The sequence below is a fragment of the Melanerpes formicivorus genome, unplaced genomic scaffold (assembly GCF_026170545.1).
Source record: "Melanerpes formicivorus ecotype bairdi unplaced genomic scaffold, bMelFor1.0.p_v2 SCAF_2, whole genome shotgun sequence".
In the NCBI taxonomy this organism is placed as follows: domain Eukaryota; kingdom Metazoa; phylum Chordata; class Aves; order Piciformes; family Picidae; genus Melanerpes; species Melanerpes formicivorus.
The window spans coordinates 19,580,604-19,602,322 of NW_027142354.1; the positions used below are offsets into that span (position 1 = coordinate 19,580,604).

Consider the following 21,719-nt stretch of genomic DNA (forward strand, 5'->3'; position numbering starts at 1 on the left):
AGATTATATGTTGTGGTTGCAAAAATTCATGGAGAAACCATGGTGAGAGAGGAGGAACAGCTATGAGCAATGACAGAGCAGTCCTTGAGTCAGAGTGGGTACAAGGGCACCTGTGTACAAGGATAGGCAGAGTTTAGAGTAGCAAAAGAGTCAGAGATCCTGAGAATGTGGTTCAATACTGCCAGATTGCAGTGAGGCCTGATAACTCTTTGGGAGCTGTGGTGAAGGCACATTATGCCCAGGTACTGAATCTTGTCCCAGCATGTGGACAGGTTCCTCCTCCTCCAGGAGGAAGACAAAAGCCAAGGCATTAGCCAGGCTTGCACGCACCCAGTGCATGCAGTGCTCGTGCTGACACCAAGTATGGGCATAATTCTAGCTTCACCCTTTCTATAGACTAGACTGAGGCCAGTTGTTTATGAGAGTGCCCATTGGTCAAGCCCAGCCTCGAGGAATCTATAAGTATCACTCCAGTTGGTAAACAAGTTGCCCCCTCATTCACTTTGTCTCTGTGCTTGCTCGAGAGAGCGACTCTCGAGCTGCAGCCTTTGCCATTGAGCTTATTGTTGTTAGCTTCTGTTATACATGCACTCATACTGAAAGCCTCTGCATCGTGAGAAGCACAGAGGGAGGACCTTAGCGACTGACGTTGAGGAGCCCAGCGTTGCTACAGCCAGTCGTACCGACTGGGAGAGCCCACCGTGCCACTGGAGGACTGGACCGACCCCCAAGGGTAAGATCTGCCCAGTTGCCGGGGAGAAGGGACTTGATCGATACTGAGTCCACGTATGCCTAGCCCCGCCGTAGCGGGAGAGGAGCCGCCACACGTGCCGCTCTGAGCCCTGTGAACCTCAGGGAAGACTAAGGCATTGTTTGTGCCTATACTGCACTGAACCCGGGACCACTCTGAGCGTCCCGCTATTCCTTTAAGCTCAGTAAACGAGAATCCGCCGCCTAACGCAGCCGCATTCTCTCCCCGAGGCTGTTTGCATCAGCCCCGAGAATTGCCGTGGTTGGGCCGACCCCGTAGCTTTGCCTGCTGCCACGTTGTCTGAGCCCACCTACCGGCAACCGTCGTCCCGCCCTGCTGTGCGAGCCGACTTTGAGGGCTGACCCCATGGGCCGACCCTGACCAGGACCGATCCCTGTTGTCTGGAGGGAATCGAATATCTTCCACGTGTTTTCCATCCACTAGCACTCAGTTCAAAGTATCCGCGTCTAGCAGAGTAAGCGCTGACGCATAGAAAGATTATAATATTGCTGTGTAGAGCCAGAAGCCGCCCGCGTCCCGCCGAGTCGCCATCTAGTGGCCAACCGGCGGAACCGCACCCTTCGTTACATAAATATAGAAATAATCTGTAACTAGTTCAATTAAGTTCTAATCATAACATTAAGCCACTTGTGGAATGTATTTCACGAACGTGCACTAGAGCATGTATATAAGTTGGTGATTCATCGGTTATTAATAGTTTGATAATTAATACAAATAATATTTTCATAATTCATATTTCATATTAATATATTTAATGACCTCTTCACCACAGGAGCTTCAGGGACACCTCATGGTCCTGGCAACTGCGGGGCACCAGGGCAGTCCCAGCCCCAGGTATCTGTCTCCCTGGGGATGGGTCTGAGACTGGGACAGGGTGTCTGCCCGTGGGTGGATGAGGATCAAGATCAGACAGCCTTGTGATAGCAGGGCCATAGTGATGCTGTTGTATTTGTTGATGTATACTGCTGCCTTCAAATATTATTTAAAAATGGTCAGTATGTGTGAAAAATTGGAAATGTGAGATAAAAATATAGTTGCAAGATTTGTAACTTCAGGAGATATATACCGATGCTGGTCACTTTATTTGTCAAAAGCCATGTCCTACCATAGTATATGATGCATAATGGTTCAGCACTATAGAAAGAGAAAGTACTTTTCTGTCTAGTATTTTCTTTTTGGTAAATAATACTTCATAATTATGATAAAACCATGCTGCATGTTATCTGGAAATAAGGAGATTGTTTGAGCTTTAGTATTAATGTTAGTCTTATTCTCTAATCATTACATTAATGCATCCTCCAAAATGCTCTTTCTCTAGCAAATTTCCCTAAATGTGGTCATGCATTTAAATGCAGTGTGAAACTGAAGGTATTCTTTGGGGCATATTTTTACTCAGAAATGTTCTAATATCTTTAATACTGTATAAGTCCAATGGACTTACATTAAGAAAAACCATAGGCATGGTCACTTCTAATCTGATAAAAAATTCCTACATGGCAATTAGTATTCTAATAAGCATGTAAAAATTGTGTGTGTGTGTGTGTGTATGTACAAGTACTGATTTTGTGGAGGCTAAATAACATTTTGATTGATGACACATCCTGGTTCAATTCAAGTTGCTTACTCTGGCATGGTATTAAAAATTGTTTTTTTCTACTAAAGCTCACACTATTGAAGTAAGAGAAGAAGGGGTAATGGATATTAGATATGGAGGGATAGATGGATAGTGAAAAATCCTAAGAAAAACTTACTTTAGACAGGGCCATTTTAGGTAATGTTGATCACTTGCCGTTGCAGATATGACCACTGGGTCACTTCAGGCACCTTTTACTGCATATGAACAGACTCTGAAATTGAGATGTGCATCTGAAGAGTACAAAATGTTTTTTATCAGTTAGCAAACTGATCAGGTAGCATTTAAGGAGCTGCTAAACAAGTCATTGATATGCATCCTGTCCCTGGCAGGGCTCATCAAAGGGTCTTGCTGGCCAGGAATCTATGAGTGAGGTGGAGGAAGGCCACCCTCCTCTGCTTCCTGAAACAGGTCTTAGTTCCTGCTGGGTTGCTGTTTGCCACTTGCTTGCTTTTCTTTGGGATTTGCTGCTTTTCATGTTGGTGTTTTCCCTCTTGAATCCTTAAGCTGGTAACAGATCCAGTATTACCAGTCCTGCCTTTGTTTGTGTTTTTGCCTTTCTAGTCTCGCATGGCTGTACTCTTTGTTTTCTGCAGGATCTTTCATCACAGTATCACAGTATAACTAAGGTTGGAAGAGACCTCAAGGATCATCGAGTCCAACCTATCAACACAGACCTCAGGACTAGACCATGGCACCAAGTGCCAAGTCCAATCTCCTCTTGAATGCCTCCAGGGACGGTGACTCCACCACCTCCCTGGGCAGCCCATTCCAATGACGAACAAGTGGCTTGGTGAAGAACTTTCTCTTCATCTCGAGTCTAAGCCTCCCCTGGCGCAGCTTGAGACTGTGTCCCCTTGTTCTGGTGCTGGTTGCCTGGGAGAAGAGACCAACCCCTTCCTGGCTACAACCACCTTTCATGTAGTTGTAGAGGGCAATGAGGTCACCCCTGAGCCTCCTCTTCTCCAGGCTAAACAATCCCAGCTCCCTCAGCCTCTCCTCATAGGGCTTGTGTTCAAGGCCTCTCACCAGCCTTGTTGCCCTTCTCTGGACACGTTCAAGTGTTTCAATGTCCTTCCTAAACTGAGGGGCCCAGAACTGGACACAGTACTCAAGGTGTGGCCTAACCAATGCAGAGTACAGGGGCACAATGACCTCCCTGCTCCTGCTGGCTACACTATTCCTAATGCAGGCCAGGATGCCATTGGCCTTCTTGGCCCTGTGGGCACGCTGCTGGCTCATGTTCAGGCAGCTGTCGATCAGTACCCCCAGGTCCCTCTCTGTTTGGGAGCTCTCCAGCCACTCCAACCCCATGTAACTGGTCATCTTCCTTAGAATTAAACCTGAGGCAAGGTGACTCTGCTGTGCCATGTGAGAGCTAGACCTTAGGCCACAGAAACCTGGACCCCTGATAGGGAGGTCATACAGCAGACATGTTAAATGCTATGGTCACATAAATTAAATGAATGATTCTTGAAATTTTAAGTTAATTATTTGGGAGTCTTATAAAGCTTCTCTTTAATAACTTGCAAAAAATATTATGTCAATGCTGAACATTTGCTTTGTGACAACATTTCTGTTGCAACTATTTCAGATGATAATAAGGTGTTAGGAGAAATGCAGTTTGAACAGGCAGCAAACAGCACTCCTGGCCTTAAATACTTAATTCACATCTGCAAATCTTTCATAAGATTTTTCTAGATATAGTCTGCAGTTTTCCTTTCTTCTCTTCTAGGTAATGGGCCCCACCATGATCGAGGTTGTGTTTACAACCAGAGCAATGTAGTAGATGGAGTTTACTGCCTCCCAATAGCACACTGGATTGAAGTCTCTGGACATACTGATGAGATGAAACATACAACTGACTTCTACTTTAATATTGCAGGACATCAAGCTATCCATTACTCCAGGTAACAGACATGTGCAGGGCTTGGCTGGTGTCAAGTATTCACACAGAAAATCTGTTTTGACATAATGTCAGCAGACTTTGAATTTCAAGTGGTGAATGACAGTTTGTAAATAACAGTAAAGTTTAACAAAGATTCAACAGTTCTTTGCAATTAAATATCGCTTTTGGCATAAGAAGAAGAGATTCTGAGTTCAAGGATACCTGCTCCCTATGCAGGCATGTTAAGTTGTATCACATCTGAAAATTACTAATGTTAATTTATGGATGAATTTATGAGGAGCTATCATTTTCAAATGCTTGTCCAAACACACATGTAAATACACATGTATGTGCTTGGTTTGTGAATATTTGCTGAAGAACATCTCTTGGGAAACAAAAAATAATATATTCCAGCACCAGAACTTTAGGGTCATAAGTTATCACTGAATGTGTAGCTGCCACTGCAATTGGTGACAGCTGTTACAGATTAATTCTGCTTCTATGCATGCATTTTAAAAAAGTACTAAGATAAGTCATAAAATGTTTGTACTTTTGTGGTGGTCACTTGAGTCCACCAATGAAACATTCTGGCCTGAATTAGGAGACAATAAAGCCTCAACAGAAGAAGGCACCTACCCTTTAGGACTCCAGGTAAGGCAAAAATTGTATTTAGAACAGCAGCCTTAGCACTGGTGGTTAACAAAGTTGCATCAAGGAATTTTGAACCATTTGTAAGCTTCCCCCCATCTCTAGTCATGAATATGGCAACAAGTTTGTTGATTATCACAGTATCACCAAAGTTGGAAGAGACCTCAAAGATCATCGAGTCCAACCCATCAACACAGACCTACCATGGCACCAAGTGCCACATCCAATCCCCTCTTAAACACCTCGAGGGATGGTGACTCCACCACCTCCCTGGGTAGCACATTCCAATGACAAACGACTCTCTCAGTGAAGAACTTTCTCCTTACCTTGAGCCTAAACTCCCCCTGGCTCAGCTTGAGACTGTGTCCTCTTGTTCTGGTGCTGGTTGCCTGGGAGAAGAGACCAACCCCTTCCTGGCTACAACCACCCTTCAGGTACCTGTAGAGAGCAATGAGGTCTCCCCTGAGCCTCCTCTTCTCCAGGCTAAACAATCCCAGCTCCCTCAGCCTCTCCTCACAGAGCTTGTGCTCAAGGCCTCTCACCAGCCTTGTTGCCCTTCTCTGCACACGTTCAAGTATCTCGATGCCCTTCTTAAACTGGGGGGCCCAGAACTGGACACAGTACTCAAGGTGTGCCCTAACCAGGGCTGAGTACAGAGGCAGAATGGCTTCCCTGCTCCTGCTGGCTACACTATTCCTAATGCAGGCCAGGATGACATTGGCCTTCTTGGCCCCGTGGGCACACTGCTGGCTCATGTTTAGGCAGCTGTCTATCAGCATCCCAAGGTCCCTCTCTGTTTGGCAGCTCTCCAGCCACTCCGACCCCAGCCTGGAGTTGTTGTGGCCAAAGTGCAGCACCCGGCACTTGGATTTGTTGAATGTCATCATGTTGGACTCTGCCCATCTGTCCAGTCGGTCGAGGTCCCTCTGCAGAGCCCTTCTGCCCTCTAACACATCAACATCTGCTCCCAACTTCGTGTCATCTGCAAATTCTCTGATGACTGAATCAATCCCCTCATGGTTGCATCAATCCCCTTATGGTTGCACCAATGAGGGCAGCCCTGATATGCCATGCACAGCTGGTGTTGGTTAAAGAGCAGTTAATGATCCCTACAGGGTTTGTTATTTTTAAAGAAATCAAACCACATCATACTTTCATCAGGTCTTAGCATTGCTTTGTATTAGTTTTCCCAGATTACCTTTTCAGCTGCACCAACCTCACCATCTTGTCTCCTCTTTCTACTCTTTTGTCGCTACCCTCCCAGAAGGTAGAAGAATTGTCTTTTTCACATTAGAGTTGTGGTGTATGAGGGAAAAAGTTCCTTCTCTTGGTATCTTTTGGAATAGTATGGATTCATAAACACTCTTAGGTGTATACAGGTATTAGTGTGGCTTGGTACATTTTCCTTGAGACTTCCTTAACCTCTATAATACTCCTGGCCGACTTTACTGTGATCTGTATCTTAAGCATCCATTTCCAACACCCCATCAGAGAAAAGATCTTGTTTATTCTAAAGCACAGATTTGTCAGTCTCAAAGAATCTTTGTTTGGCAGTGGAAGTTTGTGAGAAAGAACAACTGTCAAAAGTGAATAAGTACCAAAGGCTAACTTATCTTCCTTTCCAGAGGCTGCAGTGATCCATTTAGTGCTGCCTTATCTACATGACTATATGTTTCCAAAATCAGGTAAAAAGCTAATGAATATTTGGAGAAAATTTTCTGAGTTTGTGTAGTCTTTTCCAGGTGAGGCTCTCCTCTGTTCCCCTCACACACACATACTTTCATTGCAAGGTAATTCTTATTTCTTAGAGCTATATTGAGAGAGCATATCCTGCAACAGTCCTGTCACAATATTATTTTTAGTACTTTGAAGATACGCAGCCTTAAATGACTGTTTAACTTTTAACAGTTGGGTGCAGAATCACCATTCTGCTGGCTCTAACAAAGCAACCCAAAAATACTGGCTAATTATTTTTTTGAGCGGCAGAGTAGCTGAAGTGAGCAGATAAAAATGCTGTTCTTTTGTAATGGATTTATTGATTTAGAAGAGTACTATGGAGATTTGTATCAATCCTCCCTAAAAAAACCCAACAAAACCAACAACATAACCCACCCTGTTCAAAACAGATGCAAAGAGCCAGTCCCTTTGCCTGTACAGCTGAAAACTCATTGTATGATCAGATCATGACACTATCCAGCTGAGATTACTTTTCCCCATGCTGTAACAGACCAATACTGTAAGGAGCTTTATGAGCACAAATTCTGAGTCCTGCCACCATCTGTAGAGTGTTTACAGAATGGTGGCATCTGGAAAGAGGTGTTTTAGCAATGAAAATTTGAAAGTGAGCCTGTCCTCTACATTGCTCCACTTAATAGGATTGTCATGCACAAATTAGCTGGAGAGGAAAGTTTATCTCTGTCAAAATGGCCTCCTACATGAGCCCTGGACTGATTTTATTTGCTGTTTATCTAATCACTACAATTTGAAACAGCTGCTCTGAGGTTCACTCCCACCTTGCTTCTTCATAACACGTGCTTCAACTTTAAATGAGCTACAGCAGGATGAGATGAGCCTGCTACCTGCTGTGGCCAAAAATCATTCTGAATAATGTGGAGGCTGATGGTAATGCTCTGAGGAATCAGATTTTTCTTACTTGATATAGATTGTATTCACTCATAAATCGGTGAATTTATGTTTAAACTTGTAGTTAGAGAACTCACTTTCTGTTGGTCATTCAGGTTGGAGAGCTTATGATGTGTTTTTCAAGCACAGCAGTATTTGGACTTTTTCAAGTGTGAAATGGAGCATGCCTACAGCTACAATATCATGACTGATACCTCTGGTGTTAGTGTTCACATGTTTTGGACATGTAATAGCATATATTACTGAAGTCTGATCCAGGAAAAAAATAACAGTTCCTTTCTCTTTGATGTTAGATATTACTGCAGTAAGATGCCTTCAAATTACAGCAGAGTTCTTTTAGGACACAGCAATTTTCCAAAGCAAAGTGAAATTACTGTAATCTTTTCTGGGAAAAGATGACTTCAGAAAACTTGTAAATCAGGAGCATGTTAGCCTCTCTAATTCTCAGAAGAAGGGCCTTGCATATGAGCACATGAGGGAGTGACACCTGAAATTACAAGATCCTTAGAGGATGCATTTGAGGCAGTGATGCTTGATAGCAGAATTAGGTGCTATGGGATTGAATATCACTGAGCAGAAAAGCCATCTAGTTACAGTTTTCCATTTTCATACTAATTTTAGGTTTCAAAAGGCACCTCTGATAAGTAGTGAGCTCCCATAGTTTTTTGCCTAGCCATTCAAATATGATGTCTGACTGCCACCTCTTCATTTCAGGGCATATACATTGATGCCATCTATAGTGTCATCTTAATAATAATTTGTGCTTTGAAATTGCTGTCTTCATAGCTGTAATTTTATTCATTGTGTGTGCTTTCTTTGGGTTGTATCTCCTAAAACTGATCAAGAAAAATATTTTTTACATGCTTTGCATGTAAAATGCATCTAAAATGGATTCTGTAAGTGAATTCCTCAGACAGATAGTTAATCTCTAACCAAAGTACTGTTACAGCTGCTAAACATTTTAAAGAAGAATACACAATAAGCTTTAAATGTGGAAGACTGCAATTGGGGAGTCACTACATGAGCATAACTGTGGATCCTGACAATTTTTTTCAGGTGCAGTAGAGTATCACAGTACATTAGAGGTTGGAAGGGACCTCAAGATGTCATCAGATCTAACCACCCCTGTCAAAGCAGGATCAAAGCAGTAGCTTTTTTGCACTTAGACATTAATGCCATTAAATATTAATATGTTGTGTTTCTAGAGCGGGTGGGATGTTCCTGTAACTGGATGTAGTCCAAGAAATTTGAAGTTGAAAAAAAGTGGTGTTGTCATCAGTGTTTATGTCCCTAGGTGTTTTTTTTTTCATAAGGCAAAGTAAAGCAAACCATGAAAACAAACCCTTGTGCTTGCAAACATTGTAATGCTTTGTAACTTGTTGGTAAGACAGCTTCCTTCAACACTGCCATAGTAATGTAGGTTATAACTTCAGTGTAAAGAAGGGATGATGAGGAGAGTAATATAAAATATGTGCTCCTGATTCGTGTTGAAACATTTATGTAGATAAGTGCACAGGGGAGGAACAATACAGGGCAAAATTCAGGTGCTTCTTACTTATCTTCTGGAGGCACTAAAGCAGAATTCTGCTGATGAACACTGTAGTCTTTTTGTCTGTAGTAATTCTCCTGTGAGGAACATGAGCATTTACTTGATTGACATGCATCTTTAATTGAGGTGAATAACAAGAAACTGGTTGAGTAAATTTTTGCATGAAAATCTCTGTAGAAGGAAAATAATGAAGCTCCTATTAACTTGTTTGGGTTGTACATGGCGCAGTTTTTCCTATTTGAGTGCTAGCACTCTGCTGGTATTGATGGATGTGCAGATATTCTTAAAGACATCCATGATGGGACTTAGCTTGAGATTAAGACCATATACAGCAATTCAACTCACTGGTAGTCACCAGTGCTTACTTTAAAATGAACTGGAGAACTGAATTGGTCTCCAGACTTTACTAATGAGGCTGATGTGATCTCTATTGATTTATAATGAGATGTTAAACATCCTATATGGTTGCTTGAATGTTGGTATCTAGTGTAATTTGAAAACTTCTAGTTTACTGCCTGGCTTCCAATTGTTGCTCTACAGGAACGTGGCTTCTTATAGCTCATTAGCCATATCCGAGTACCATCCAGGTGTTCCAGATGCTATAGGATGTCTCAGATGTCAGTGGGAAGCTGTCCTAAGATGATGCATTGAGGATTGCTATACCTGAAGGAATTTGTTTGTAGATAACCAGGGCCAGATTGTCATCTTTATTTTTTATCCCATTTCTAGACTATGCTAATGAATAATACCCATCTCAGTTCAGTATAGATTCAGAATTACCATTGAATTATGCAACTGGGGGGAAAATACAATAGGGAGTGCTTCTATTTAGCTTGACTAGTATTGGGAAATATTTGCTCTTTTCATAGGTGTGTGGCTGCACAAAATTATTTCCTTACTTCTTAAGAAAAACTTACATTTCTGTGTCATTCTGGGAGATAAAAACAGAAGGAAGATTGGGAATCCTCTATGAAAAAACCTTGAGGAGTAAATATACTTATTTTTCTGTTTATCTCTGTGAGATTATAACAGGCAAATGTTGATAGTCTAGTAAGTATGAATTTTATATGGGGCACTGTTAGGGAGCAAAAACTATAGTTTCTCATTTTTCATTCTGTTCTACTGTGCCTTCCTGTCCCTCGTCTGTATTTCTTTTGGAGGTCTTGAGCCCTTTTCCCTGCCTCTTTCCTCTGTAACATTCAGGCTGTCAGTAAGGGAGTAAAGTTTTGTCTCCACTGGAAAGCAATTTGCAGGTGTTACTGGCTGTGAGCGAAATTGACTGAGATTGTGAAATCCTGAGCAATTTAGCTCACAGCCGGGGTGACAGGGAAGGGGCAGCATTGCTCTGTCACCAAAAATGTTTCACTTGCCTCAGATACTTGTTTCCTCATAGCTTTTTTCTTGCATTTGTTAGGTGCCCACGCATCACTGGCATTTCTTAACATAGTTTATCTGAACATAGAGGAAGCTTTTTTTAAAAAGCAAAGATTGAATACTCAGCCATACTGCTGTTTTGTTTACCAGTAGGGAACAAATTCAGGTATTTGGTTGTTATTGGAAGAATTTAGCTAAGGGAACTCTGTGGTTTACAGCTGCTGAAACCGTCAAACCAGGGATTTGTGTTTGCAGTGTAGACCCTCTTTTGTCTACCCTTTTTTTTTCCAGGCACAGCTCCTAGGGTTGGTTAGCCCAGCTAGCCTGCAGGTGATTCTTACAGGATAAAAAAAAAAAAGCCTCAAAATGAAAGAGTTTTCAGTCCCCAAATGTGAAAGGTGACACCATCAGATAGTTTATTACCACTGACTGGTAAGGAAAGTTGAATGTAGCTCTAACTTACTTACAGTTTGTCTCAGAAACAGAAGTATTTTATTTCCCAAGAGTAAATATAGATTATCAAATCACTGGTGTATCTTCCCATACATAATTTTCTGTCTGCACAAAAAAAACAGCAAACAAAAAAAAAGCAAATAAATTAACTGTGTCTTCCCAGGGATCATATGAAGAGGCTGAACTGAAAATTTCTTGTTCCTTCCTTTTGGGAAACTTATTTTCAGAGAATCATTGCCAATTTATAAGAGGTATGGATTTCCTCTTGATTACTTCAAGACACTACAGTGTGGAAGTTTAAATGAAGCCTCTTTTTTCCTTTGATACCAAAAACTTAATAATAGAAAATATTGCTTTAAGCATTGAAGAAGGAGGGAAAAGGAGAAATACATATTTCAGTTTTAATACAGAGGCAAGAAAATGTAAAATATAAGTAAAATCAATAAAGAAGTAGAGACTTTCCCCCCTTTTCCCTCTTCTTTTTCATTTCTCCTTTTTTCCTCCTTTCCCTTTCCTTCTACCTATTTACCTATAAAATAATTGAGTGAAGAGCTGCAGGAATTGGATGGTGGCATTCATGAAAAAAGTCCATTCACCCACCATGGGCCAGCAGCAAGACTCTCTATGGCCCTGTCTTTCAGTTCAGGGGCTGGATGCTAGATGCTACATGTACATGTGTGGGTGTTGCTGTGCTTTTAGGACCTTTTTTATTTTAAAATCCTGTAGTTTATCTAGCTTCGCCAGGGTTGCTTTTCAAAAGCATGGAACGGTTATATCTAGTGCCTTCACTTCCCCAAAGTGAAGATCTGATAAGGATGATAAGCAACTTCCCTGAAAAAAATAATTACTGCAGTCTTGCTGCCAGCTTGAAGGCTTGGCCATGTGAACACGATTCCTAAACAGTGTTAACTACTGCTTACATTGCAGAAGACCATTGTTCAGCTCCATGTAATAGTGGGTTGCTTCCATTTTCAGAAAAAAATCTGGGGGAAAAAAAAAGAGGCAGTTTTAAAAATAGACGAACACTGGTAATTCTTTTCAATCTTTGGGCTCTAATAAAACCTCCAGCATTGCTTGTTCATCAAATGTAAGTCAAAACATTTTTTTTCCCTTTTGACATCTAAGACTTCTTCAAGAGATCCTACTAGACTTCGCAGTTTTGTCTTAAGAAGACTTATACAGTAGCTCTGTTACAGTCTCAGCCCCAACCTTTGAGATTGGCAACTCATCCAAACATCTTTATTGATGATCTGGATGAGGGCATTGAGTCTATCATCAGTAAATTTGCTGATGACACAAAGCTGGGGACAGGAGTTGATCTGCTAGAGGGCAGAGAGGCTCTGCAGAGAGACCTCGACAGGCTGGACAGATGGGCAGAGTCCAACGGCATGAGATTTAACACATCCAAGTGCTGGGTTCTGCACATTGGCCACAACAACCCCATGCAGTGCTACAGGCTGGGGTCAGAGTGGCTGGAGAGCAGCAAGGCAGAGAGGGACCTGGGGGTGCTGGTTGATGGTAGGCTGAACATGAGCCTGCAGTGTGCCCAGGCGGCCAGGAGGGCCAATGGCATCCTGGCCTGCATTAAGAACAGTGTGACCAGCAGGAGCAGGGAGGTCATTCTGCCCCTGTACACTGCACTGGTTAGGCCACACCTCGAGTACTGTGTCCAGTTCTGGGCCCCTCAGTTTAGGAAGGATGTTGACTTGCTGGAACGAGTCCAGAGAAGGGCAACGAAGTTGGTGAGGGGTTTGGAACACAAGCCCTATGAGGAGAGACTGAGGGAGCTGGAGCTGCTTAGCCTGGAGAAGAGGAGACTCAGGGGTGACCTTATTGCTCTCTACAACTACCTGAAGGGGGGTTGTAAACAGGCAGAGGTTGGTCTCTTCTCCCAGGCAGCCAGCACCAGAACAAGAGGACACAGTCTCAGGCTGCACCAGGGGAAGTTCAGGCTGGAGGTCAGGAGGAAGTTTTACACAGAGAGAGTGATTGCCCATTGGAATGGGCTGCCTGGGGAGGTGGTGGAGTCGCCGTCACTGGAGGTGTTCAGGAGGAGACTTGACAGGGTGCTTGGTTGCATGGGTTAGTTGATTAGGTGGTGTTGGATGATAGGTTGGACGCGATGATCTTGAAGGTCTCTTCCAACCTGGTTTATTCTATTCTATCCACCAGGTTTATGAACTTTATGTTTATAACGTAGTTACCAGGTACATTAGCTAAAATAATATTTTCTGTCAATTTTATTATGATAGCACCATGCAACTGTTGTCTCTTTGATTCGATTTTGTTGTGTGAACACATTCTTTTAGATATTTATGTGGCGGGCTGTGGTGATGCATTGATTCAGTTTTTCTCAATGTTTCCAAGATGTTGTTGCCCAGCCTGTGGTACTCTATAATGTGTCTATCCCTCTTTAAAATTAAGATGAATGAACTGATGTGAGTTTAGAAATTCTAGATAAATAACTTAATGGGAAGGAATATGGAAAGTTAAAGAACCTGTGAGGGCTGTTGCATTTGGTTGTTACCACAAGGGATAAAAATGCTTTTTCCTTTGATTGATGCAGTTCTGAGGGGACTCCAGCATTTCATACATGTGCATATTCTGCCATGTGGATCCAAAGACACCTTTCAATAAATTGTGTTTTGCATTTACATAATCACAATGATTATGTGCTTGTTTCTGAAGCATTGGAAAGCTTTCCATTGGATCTGAAAAGCTGCATTTTGAAAAGTGGCTTCATAATTTATGATTTTCACTGTTAGATTTCTAAGCAGCTGCTAAAAAGTAAACTCTGCAGGAAGACTAAAGATAATTTTACCAACAATTCCTGAAACTTCTTGAGCACTAACTTAAAGTTCATCTGTAGTGGTTTAAGTGAATTTAGTTAAGATACTTTATCTCAGAGGTGCCAGCAGCGACATCATTCCCAATGCTAAGTATTGATATTAGAAGTTCTCATTCCTATTGCCCAGAGATTCATGGCTCACTACAATCTGGCTTCATTTAGCAGCCTGTTGTTCTTGTGTTTCCCAAGTATTTGTTCTAATTCAAAACAAATGGGAATGTTGTCAACCTATGGGAGACATGTAGGAAGTAACCATTGGCAACCATGGCTGCATGAGACAAGATTCTATAACTGGAGTGTTTAATCCGCACAAGCCAATGGTAGAATCTTTTCCAGGTTGCTCAGTGCAAGCCTTGGAACCTGAATATCATCTCAGGCTGTAGTTTTTGTAATTGGCACGTTGTTTGCATCAGATAATGTTTAGATGAATGACAGTATGAGAAGCATCATTCCCTGCAAAGGCAAATTCCTGCTTTCTGATGCATACATTCTGCTGCATGCAGGCATCAGTAGAAGCCTTGTGTGTATGTTTGAAAATAAAGTCTGACTAAATCCTATGAGGCTTGATCTAGACACCCTGTCCTACAAGGTACTGGTGTGCTTATGAATAATTATTTTTTTATCTTCACAGTAGAATTACATAGTGAAATATGAAATAAGATAGTTCATTTTTAATACAGAAAAGATAAAGCACAATTCAGTTTTGGCCATGTATATAAAGTCTTGTATGGCTAAGTTATTTTAGTTATCTGTTTAGTTTGATCATACCTAGAGTAGAGATTAAATAGTTTACAAAAATATTTAAGATATAAATTAATTGGTGTTAAGCTTTTTTTAATAGAATGAGATAAATGAGAGGGGAGAAGAGTTTGTAGTGTGGGTTTTTTCCCTATATAGATTCAAATGCACTGCAAGTTTAACAAGAGCAATTCCATTGCATTTATTGGAACATGCACACTTATCCTAAAGACATTAGATAAATTTGATCTATTGTAGTGTCAGAAGAACAAAGATGATTTACAATCCCTTTTTGCACTTCCATTTCCCAAGGCAGGACAAATTTGGAACATGTTCTAGTCTTGGCGTTGAAGAGATCAGCTGTATCAGGGTGGTTTATCAGTGATTCCAGTGACATGTGGCGTCCCTCAGGGGTCAATACTGAGACCAGTGCTGTTTAACATCTCTGTCAGCGATATGGACAGTGGGACTGAGTGCACCCTCAGCAGGTTTGCAGGTGACACCAAGCTGTGTGGTCCCATTGACATGCTGGAGGGAAGGGATGCCATCCAGAGGGACTTGGACAGGCTGGAGAGCTGGGCCCAAGCCAACCTCATGATGTTCAACAAGACCAAATGCAGAGTCCTACACCTGGGTCGAGGTAATCCCAAACGCAAATATAGGCCGGGTGAGGAACGGCTCAAGAGAGCAGTCTCAAGGAGAAGGATTTGGGGGTGTTGGTTATGAAAAACTCAACATGAGCTAGCAATGTGCACTTGCAGCCCAGAAGGCCAACCGTATCCTGGGCTGAATCAAACGAAATGTGGCCAACAGGATGCTCTGCTCTCCTCTGCTCTTGTGAAACCCCACCTGGAGTACTGCATCCAATTCTAGTGCCCCCAGCCAAAGAAGGATGTGGAACTGCTGGAGCGGGTCCCGAATAGGACCTTGAAGATGATCAGAGGGCTGGAGCACCTCCCTTATGGGATAAAGTGGGCTAAGAGTTGGGGCTGTTCAGTGTGAAGAAGGCTCTGGGGAGACCTTACAGCATCCTTCCACAAGAAATCCAGAAAGGGACTTTCTACAAGGGCTTGTAGTGATAGGACAAGAGGGTACAGCTTTAAGCTTGAGGATATTAGGAAGAAATTCTTAACAATGTGGGTGCTGAGACACTGGAACAGGTTGTTTGGGGAGGTTGTGAATGCCTCCTCCCTGGAGGTGTTCAAAGCCAGGTTGGATGAGGCCTTGAACATCTGGTCTAGTGAAAGGTGTCCCTGCCCATGGCAGAGGGGCTGGAACTAGATAATCTTTAATGTGGCTTCCAACCTAACTATTCTATGAATCTATGAATTCACCTTTGAAGTTATGATGCGGTGCCTGTTAATAGGGATACACTTCTTCACAGGAACTTCCAAAGTTTCTTGTCAGGAGACCTTTGCATCCCCTTTGCACTATGGAGGAATGGGAACAGCAAATTTGGTTGTGCAAAACCATTTCAAATACAAAATGATGTAACACTCTTCTTTTGTTCCTGTTCCAGGGATTCCTCAACATAAAGCATGCCTTCATCTCAAACCACAGTTCAAAACACAGATACCTGAGCTAACTGGGAATGAATGAGGGAATTTTCTGCAGGCTGCGTAGCTTTTTTGACACTGAAGCTGGAGCAAAATAATTGGTTTGAAAGGAACTCTGTGCTACCATAGCTTGACTGCTTCTGGTGTCTGATACAGATAGCAGTTAAATGAAGGCTGAAAAAGAGGATATATTACTATTTGTAAAAGACATTCAGGAATTAGTACAAAGGAGGAAGAAAAATTCTTGAAATTGAACCTGCTTTAAGATCAAATGGATATTAATTGCTTCTGAATTAATTTAGAGGGTAAGTTAGAACAAGTTTTCTGACATCAAAGGAATGATATCTGAATTCTGGCATGACCTTTCAAATAGGGCAGGGAGGACAAGGAACCTAAATTATTTCAAGAGCTTGATAAATTAATATAGGTAGTGATCCCAGAGATGGAAATTAAAGTTTATGGTTATAGTATCATAGATCATAGGTTCAAAGAGACATCAAAAAACATCCAGTCCATTTTCTTGCTCTTAGTCTCAACTACATTTACATCATTCCAGGTTTATCCAGCCTGATCTTAAATTGGCAGTAGACTTGGAGATAAAATTAGTATCCTGCCTCTTTACAGCTCTCATATTCTTGGAAATGTCTATCCTTTTTCCCAGTATCACACAGCAATCAAGGCTAGCACATCTGACTATTTTCATTTTGATATTAACCCTTGGTTCTTTCAGTCTTTTCTCTGAAACCTCGTCTTCTGTTTCTCTGATTGTGCTAGTATTCTCTGCTGGGCTCTCCAGATGTTTCACTTCCTTCTTTCCATTATTCCTGATGACAGTCTTCTGGTACTGAATAGAACAGAAGGATTTTTTGTGACTTTTAGGCATAGTGCTACTGCTTGTTTATTCAGGTATTACTGTAATTTTTGCAAAGTGGGACATGATCTACTTCCCAGTTAACTAGTTGTGTTCATCAAATACATTCCCTGCTATGGCAGGATGTAGGATGTTAAAAATGCCCTTGATCTCTGCAGCTGTCCTTATGAGATGTTTTGATGAGTTTCTTCTAATAAAGCTCTTATGCTCCTTGTAAGTGAATGTTTGGGGTTGCTTTGGAAGAGAAAATGGGCCATAAACAGAAAGTTTTGTGGATTCACCTAGACTAAACATCTGTTAGATGACTGACTTTAATTCTATTCACATGGATTCTTTTTATCCTGTGTCCCTAGTGCATTCAAAGATAGGACAATCCATAAAGCAAACATAGCCTACAGGCCTCCCCAGAGTCAGAATCCATGAGAAGATTATGAATGAGGAGGAGAGCTGTGCTGTGCTTAAGTTTTAGCATGGTCACCCTTTGTCTTATAACCAGAAGAGTGCACCATACCACCTGCTGTAAACGCATATTGGTGGCTGAAGAGGGGTCATCTAAGCCCTTTTGTGCCATCAAGCTGATGCTACTATACCTCCACCTAAACAGCAGAATGTGGAGGCACTGTACCACTGGAACTACTTTTAACTGAAAGTCTGGGTAACCTTATATTTCAGTTACCAGTTTGATATTATTCTTACCTGGTTTTTGTTTGGGGTCAAGTCTTAATGACTTACTTGCTCTGCATATCAGCAAATGAGGTAGTTTGATGCCACATTCGTGCATAAATTTGTGAAAATAGAATAAATAGGATACTATTAATCCTAACACTCAGAATTCAAGGGCTTGAGAAACTTTGCATATTGCTAAGCTGACAAAGTGTTGTTCTAAAGTGATAAACGCAGGTGTTTCGTTTTAGTTGCCAAGTCTGTTCCCATGTGAGAGGCTAGATAAGTAGTCCAAATTGCATCTAAGAAGAAAATTTGCCAGAGCTTAATTACTTTTCATCACAGTGCCAAATAATAAGAAAAACCCCACCTTGGAAGTACACTGTAGTCTGTTTAATTCTCCTAATTTAAAGCCTTGAGGTGGAATTCTTAACTTCACAATAAACTGCACTCTTTCAGCAGTAAAGCAGAACAAATTTGTAAGTGATGCTTTCTACATGTGGCATTTAGGTTAAAGTAATTTTTGTGTTCAAAAATATAAGTAGTTTTTACAAGGTCTGCAGCTATGTTGTCCCAGTAGGAGGCTGTTGTATCATTAATCACCACTTTTCTCTGATGACTTCTGCTAAGGTCATGGCCATTTAATCTACCTTTATTGACAAGCACAATCTTAGTAAATGTGCCTGTTAGACCTTGGTGTTCTGTGAATTAGACCATAGTATCATCAAACCTTGATGTCCTGCTCTGGCCAGTCGTACTTGTCTGTATGCTGGGCAATTGAGTGCATCAGACTGTGTTCAGTCAACCCTTCTAAAGTCAAGCACCTTATCACAAAGGGTCTGTCAGCTTGGCTTCTGCAAGGAGACTTCATTAGTAAGTCAGCAACAGAAAGCACTAAGACCACAGCCACTTATCCACGTGCCTTGTACTATCTGCAATGAAATATTAGTGTCATAATTCCTCAGTTCCACATTATTATTTCATTGATGAAGAGGTATTTTACTGAGAGACCTCTTTGTCCTTTACTTAAGATAATATAATGAAAACAGAATCCTTGTACAAGACCAAACCAGCAAGTCCTCTGTTTTGATATCTACCTACATTGTCAGTATTTTGGAGGAAGATGTAAGAATAACAAAAAGGATTAAAAAAAATCTGTTTTTCTCATATCTTAGTAGTTGTTTTGTAGGTAAAACCATATGGAAGTAGAAATTATTTACCTCTTTTATGTAGATAAGGCCAGTTGATTTGCGTCTCCTATATATTTTACATAGTCATTCAATTAACTCTTAAAATATGTTGCAACCTTAGTGTACCTTCATATGAAAAGTATTTTCACAAGAACTAGCTGATGTCTCCTGTATTTTTGTCTTCATTGTCTGTAATATTTTTGGTACAATAAAACAGTTAATATACAAGCACTATTGATTTTTAAAAAAGGTCACTATACATTTTCTATTATTTTTAGTTCATTTTTATGTACAGGCTAATAGTACCACTTTGACCTCTCTGGAAAGCAATACCAACCATCACTGAAAGCATGCACTGTTTCCCTTTCTAATTGATTGCAGTTAATTTATAATCCAGTGATGTGTGTGAGTGCCTGAGATTATTTATTCCATGATTATTTAATCTCTCCTTGGGTAGGCTCATCTCTTGTGAGAGATCTTAATTCACAAACAGAATTCCATGTTGAATATAGGTTAACAGCATCACGCTGTAAAAGGACAGTCAGGGAACTATAAACAGGCATATAGTCTTTGAGGCATAAGAAGTAACTGATAGTCAGTTCTGCTCAGATATGGTGAGACTTCTTTCCAGTGCTTCACATAATAACTGAAGAAAGATGTTGACCAGCTGGAGAATCCAAAAGCAAATAAACACCATCAGATGTTTTGAATAGATGACAAGCATTTGTGTGTGTGAAGAATACAAGGCTTTGTGGGATATTATAGTAATTTTCATGTGGATAAAAGGATTTTGCAGAATTGAAAGGAATAATCTGTTCTTTGTGTCCATTATGGACGCAAGAAGATGCCATCGTGACCTGTGACTGAACTGTTCATATCAGACATCAGGAAAATATTTCTGAAGGTGAGGATGGTCATCAGTGTGCTTTCTACATATTAAACAATATTTGACAGCTTTTAGATATTCCACTGGAGAGCAGAATTTGGTAATTTCAAACTATTTTCTATTTGTAAATGCATTTCAGAATATTAGATAATAATCTAAGTAATGTTTCTAGAGTGCTCTGACAAAAGTACAGGAAGTACATCTGATTTCTAACAAGTGTGCTTATTAATTTCAATGTCATGGGTTCAGAAGAAGTGAACAATGAAGGCCCAGAAGTGCGCTGTTGAATTTTTTAGTACTTCAGGAAACACATTAATGATCCTAAGAAGGTGGTAGAAGCCCTGTCCCTGGAGGTTTTTAAGGCCAGGCTGGATATGGCTCTGCGCAACCTGATCTAGTGTGAAGGGTCCCTGCCTATGGCAGGGGGGTTGGAACTAGATGGTTCTTCAGGTCCCTTCCAATCCTAACAATTCTATGATTCTAATAATAAGCTCCCATATGTTGTTAAAAAGATGTTAATGGCAAAAGAAGGAGCATGTACAGGATTATACCTCTGGGTCACCATAATCCATTGTTATCACCTTTTAAAGTGATGTGCCTTGTCACAAAGTAGAAGGTAGAGAAAAGATGAAAGAGCATCTCAGCTACAGATGGTAGGATTTCTTACCTCATTTTGATTATGCCTGAAGAAATACTTTTGAAAATCTCTTGTGTCAAATGATAGGGAAAAAGAGAGGTAGGATTTTTTTGTTGCCATTCTTCATTCTCCTTTTATTTCACACCAGACATTTGGTCTTTGAACTAGTTTAAATTTGGCTAAAATTAGAAAGTTTCAATGCAAGTTCAGAGATGTCATATTTTTGCATTACAAATTCACCTTATAAAAAATTTCTGAACCAGTTCCTACTCCAGTACCATCAGGAGAGGAAATAGGAATGCATTGTAATTGGAAGCAGACTCCAGTAGTTACAGTGCTTCAAAAAACATCTTTGAGTTGCACTTCAGGCCTACATTCCCCTTGGGCTTCTTGCTTGTAGTTGGTGTCAGGGTAATTGCAATATATCAATACAAAATCCACTCCATATGCATATAAACCTCACAAAATGCTGGGGGTTAATTGGATTATATATGTTCTTCTGGGAATGCAGAGTAAGTTTTGCTGCAAGTTACATGTAGCTGTAGTTGCATTCTACACCTTTAGGAAATGAAAATCTTAAGGGAGGACACAGTGACTTAATCACTATTTTGTTTGTAGTTTCAGTTAAATTGCTCCCACAGATGCTTAGTGGGATCCAAAGAAGACTGGTGCAGACAACTGAAGTGAATTGCAAGTTTTAACATCAGTCTGCATCTTGACCTGGTGCTGATGGATGAATCAATCTGTCTCTTGTCTTCTAAAATAATACACCGGACTTTGGTCAAAACAAATTACAGGGCTGATGGATCACTCTGTTGTCAATAACTGAAAGGGGCAAAGTCCCCTTTATCCTCCTGCCTATAGGATGTCAAGGATTTTAGATATTGAGGACAATCTTGGCTGTAGTGACCACAACATGTTGGAATTTAATATCATTAGACAAGAAGCAGGGTGATAAGTAAAGTCTCAACCCTGGACTTCAAGAGGGTTAATTTTACCTTCTTCAAAACTTTACTTAGAAATATCCAATGGGCTAGGGGTCTGGAAGGAAGGGGAGCCCAAGAGAGCTGGTTCATATTCAAACATTACCTTCTTGAAAAAAAAAAATCAGTTAAGGGAGGCAGGAGATCTGCATGGATAAGCAGGGAGCAGTGATGGCAGAATTGCTGAATGTCTTCTTTGCCTCAGTCCTTACTCCTAAGACCAGCTCTCAGGAGCCTCAGTCTCTGCAAGCAAGGGCGCAGAACTGGAGGGACGAGGACACTCCACTGGTCAGTCAGGACCGGGTTAGAGATCACTTGTACCAGCTGAAAACACACAAATTCATGAGTCCCAATGGGGTGCTTCCACATGTGCTGAGGGAGCTGCTG

At 41.1% G+C, this 21,719-nt stretch overlaps 1 protein-coding gene across 2 annotated transcripts in view; it reads left to right on the forward strand.

Moving 5' to 3' along the window:
- EPM2A (EPM2A glucan phosphatase, laforin) overlaps window positions 1–21,719 on the forward strand; it is a 43,497-nt gene that overhangs the window by 13,015 nt on the left and 8,763 nt on the right. Inside the window, exons 1-2 of one of the 2 annotated variants that reach the window (XM_068152468.1) lie at window positions 1,523–1,606; window positions 4,141–4,315. In XM_068152468.1, coding sequence (XP_068008569.1) covers window positions 4,254–4,315 — 62 coding nt within the window. In that variant the 5' untranslated portion in view covers window positions 1,523–1,606; window positions 4,141–4,253. Of the gene's footprint in view, window positions 1–1,522; window positions 1,607–4,140; window positions 4,316–21,719 lie in introns of those variants that run through there. The other variant, XM_068152458.1, reaches the window with a different exon arrangement.